Source organism: Vicia villosa, linkage group LG1, assembly GCF_029867415.1.
Source record: "Vicia villosa cultivar HV-30 ecotype Madison, WI linkage group LG1, Vvil1.0, whole genome shotgun sequence".
NCBI classification, from domain to species: Eukaryota; Viridiplantae; Streptophyta; class Magnoliopsida; order Fabales; family Fabaceae; genus Vicia; species Vicia villosa.
In genome coordinates this window covers 190,596,888-190,600,400 of record NC_081180.1, presented here as the reverse complement: position 1 = coordinate 190,600,400, position 3,513 = coordinate 190,596,888, and the positions used below count along the sequence as shown (strand labels likewise).

The window sequence follows — 3,513 nt, the reverse complement described above, 5'->3', positions numbered from 1 at the left end:
GCCTGATGATCTTAGTCGGACCGTTCGTGAGGCTGCAGTCACTTTGCGCGAAAAGTTTTCCACCAAACTAAATAAATTGAAATTGCCCTCGTATGTTCGACCAGAACTACGTTATGAAGTGGCTTTCAAACTTCATCCTCCAAAATTCCCTCCACTACCAAGTGCTGATTTTGGTGTGGCTCTAAGTCCTCCTTTCCCAGACTGGTTTGTGTGTGGGAATGCTCTCAAAATTCTTCAAGAGAGTGCTAAAAAACGCGCTGAACGAGTGGTCCCGACTAAGCATACCTTGGATACTTTCAAAGGACATCTTCATATAGATCTTAAACATGTCCGTGTCCTGACTCCAATACCTGAAGGTTTGAATTAAGATAATCTTTTTCGACTGACTTTTCTTTTCTTTTACTGATATACTGATTTCAGTCTCAACTACAGCTGTTGCACGAAGGAGGAAGATTAAAGAAGCTTCTGCCCCAAAAGAGTCTGAGACATCTAAAAGCGACAAACCAAACGAAAGTGATTCGATCGTCACGGATAAGAAGCCCACGGTAAATACTTATCTCATACTCTAAATCTTGTACAATTCTGTGATTGGTACTCATCTTTCTCATCTTTCACTTGCCAGAGCTCGAAACCCCCAACGGGTTCGAAGCGTAAAGCTTCTTCGACCAATGCCTCAGATGGTGAAGACAAATCTCCTCCTCAAACTAGACAAGGACAGAAAAAGAAACACAAAGCTGTTACCCCTTCAAGAAAAGGGAAAAAGGCAAGTCCTTCAAAAGCTGCTTCTCCTGGCAATAAGGCGTCTTCTGAAGAGTCTCCTTTGAAGACTGCCAGCAATGCTCTTGTTTTGGAAAGTCATAACTCAAGCCCAGACAATAATCCACCCAAGGTATCTTGCGTTTGTCTTACATATTATCTTGTAATTTTAACTAACTAATTGCACTGGCATTTTACCTTGTTATTGCAGGATGATGCTGGCACTGCTACTTCTGGTTTCAAAGACCCTGGCCTCACCATTGATGTTGATAAACTTTATGGTAATTGTTAAATTTCAACTTTCGTCAATTAAAACTTTCGAAGGCTTAACCTCACGATTAACTTGGCTTCGTTCGAAACAGATACTTCTCAAGCTAGAACCCATGTTCTCTCACCAGTCTTCGAAGACGTTAGGCCAATTGCCACTATATTGCCTAATGAGCCAATCGAAGAAAGCCAATCTACTGACGAATCCCCACCTACTCATCAAGGCAAAGATTTGGAAGAGGATCATCCATTCTCCGGCAGCGACAATGTGAACCAGCAATCACATGGCAACGAAGATTCTGCATCGGAGAAAGATGCCATGGAGGAGATTTCTCAACCAGAAAAACCAATTTCTCAAGGAACTTCGACTCCCGATGTAAAAACTATTCCTGAGACAACTTCGACGCCTGCTCCTACGAAGCCTACTCCTTCGGAGCTTGAACAACTTAAACAAACTGATCCTCTTGGGTTCCTAAGGGCTATCATGAATGTGAATACTTCTTCACTTTCGGAGCCTGATGTCTCTCCAGCTGTAACTGCAGATTCTAGTGACAAGGAAGATACTCCTAATCTTCTTCGACAGATAAAAGAGAGATTCTTTGGGGTCAATCTTGTAGATGTTCTCAACCGGGACCCTGTTAAAAGCTACAACTTAAATCAACTTTTAAAGAAAGTAGATTTGCTTCAAGTTTCCCCAGAAGTCTCAGAGATGATTGTTCTGCTAGGCTCTCTCCTTGAACAACTCCAAGCTGACATTCTTCGAAAGCAAAACGTCGAGAAAGAATTATCTGAGATAGTGGCCTCTCATGACTCTTCATGGAATTCTGCTGTGGAAGCCACAAAACAAGGTGAAGCCCTCAAGCTTAAACATTCGGCGAATCAAAAAGCCATTGATGAATATGAGAAGAAAATCAGCTCCTGGAAACAAGAAATAAAAATGCTCGAGGGCAAGATAAAGGAAGCTGAAAGTAGCCAAGCAGCCCTCCAAGAATCTAACCAACAAGATTTGCTCGAAGTGGTGCAGTCAGGAATCAAACATTTCGAGACTGCACAGAAGTTAGTGCCAGAGATCGAAAAGTTGAAGAAACAAAGGGCACTAATTGAACTTCGAATGTCCTCATGGGAAACTCAATATCTGAAGATCAAAAGGGATCTCCCTGAGGACTTTAGCTAGATGTCTTCAATCTTGTTTCATTTGTTGGATTTTTATTTTGTAATCGAGACATATAATATTTGTACGCCTGACTCCCATTTCTATCTATAATATTTGCTTGCACTAATTTTAACAAATCTTTCAATTTTCTGCCAAATATATCTTTAGATTTCCTACAGTGCTTTTATTAAATACAACATGTAGAACCTGAACATCCTTCGCAGCACTCTTGCCTCTAGACTTGACGTTTCCACTTCTTCTAGCCATAATCATTATTAAAAGTGACGTCACTTTCTCCAAAACGTCGGTTTTCAGACGTGCGTGCATCAGTTTAATGATTACTTTTCAACTTCCAAGGGCGGGAAACGGCGGAGGCCATAACTTCTTACTTTGAAAAACGAACCGCAGTCTAATCACTCATTAAAAATGTAAAACCAACCTTCAGTATTCTCCTTCTATATAAAGGGTTCCATATCACTTTTATTTCTTCATTCAAGTATTTCTTCCCCAAACCAAAACACAGAAAAAAGAGAAAACACAACTCTTTCCTCTCAAACACCATTTTTCCCTGAAATGGCTGGAATTCTCTCCTTTAACGATCTCAAAGCTCTCATCAAGGGTGAGTTCAGACTTGATGAGGATGAACTCCTTCGTCATTTCATTAACATTGAAAATCTCTTTGCTAATCAGGAACTGAACTTCTACTTTGAGGAAGTCCTGGAGGGTGCCATCTACCCTAATATGGTGGCAGAGTTTTGGATGAATGCGTCTTTACGCATGGACCCTGAAGGTAGAGCCACCATTGATTCATCCGTTCGACATGCTCACCTTAGCATTACCCCCACCACTATTGCCAATCTCATAAGATGCAATAACACCGGAGCAACTTTTGATGATAATGTTCTCAGCATGACTACTCATATCATGTTGAGAACACTCATGGATAGTGATCGCTACAGCGCACAAACCATCAGGATTTGGCACCAAATGCTCGTAGGCAACTTTCAACCTCGGGTGATTGATGAGAATAACATCATGGTTGAAGATCTGGAGTTTATTCTCTGTGGTATTCGGGGAAGAAAGATTAACATACCTTTGATGATCTTCAAAGGTCTTGTCAAAGCTGTTGCTATCGGCGTGGACCGTCGAGAAAGTGTAACTTGTCTTCCATACGGGAGACTCCTTAGTTACATTTTTCTCAAGAAAGGCGTAGTGAGAAGAATGCGTGATTCTGGGGCTAGGGACATGTTCGAAGCTGAACCTGTTCCTGTGCTATCTCTGGACAGTCTAGACGCCAGAATTAACTAGCGAGTCTAGGTTTAATCTTTTTATATGTC

At 41.3% G+C, this 3,513-nt stretch overlaps 1 protein-coding gene across 1 annotated transcript; it reads left to right on the top strand.

The window, feature by feature from the left end:
* The first annotated feature begins 394 nt into the window (after window positions 1-394).
* LOC131644750 (uncharacterized) lies at window positions 395-3,117 on the top strand. The gene is made up of 4 exons (XM_058915338.1): window positions 395-545; window positions 623-889; window positions 968-1,037; window positions 1,119-3,117. The coding sequence occupies exon 4, from the start codon at window positions 1,343-1,345 to the stop codon at window positions 2,195-2,197; it is 855 nt and encodes a 284-aa protein (XP_058771321.1). The 5' UTR covers window positions 395-545; window positions 623-889; window positions 968-1,037; window positions 1,119-1,342; the 3' UTR covers window positions 2,198-3,117.
* Window positions 3,118-3,513: the final 396 nt, after the last annotated feature.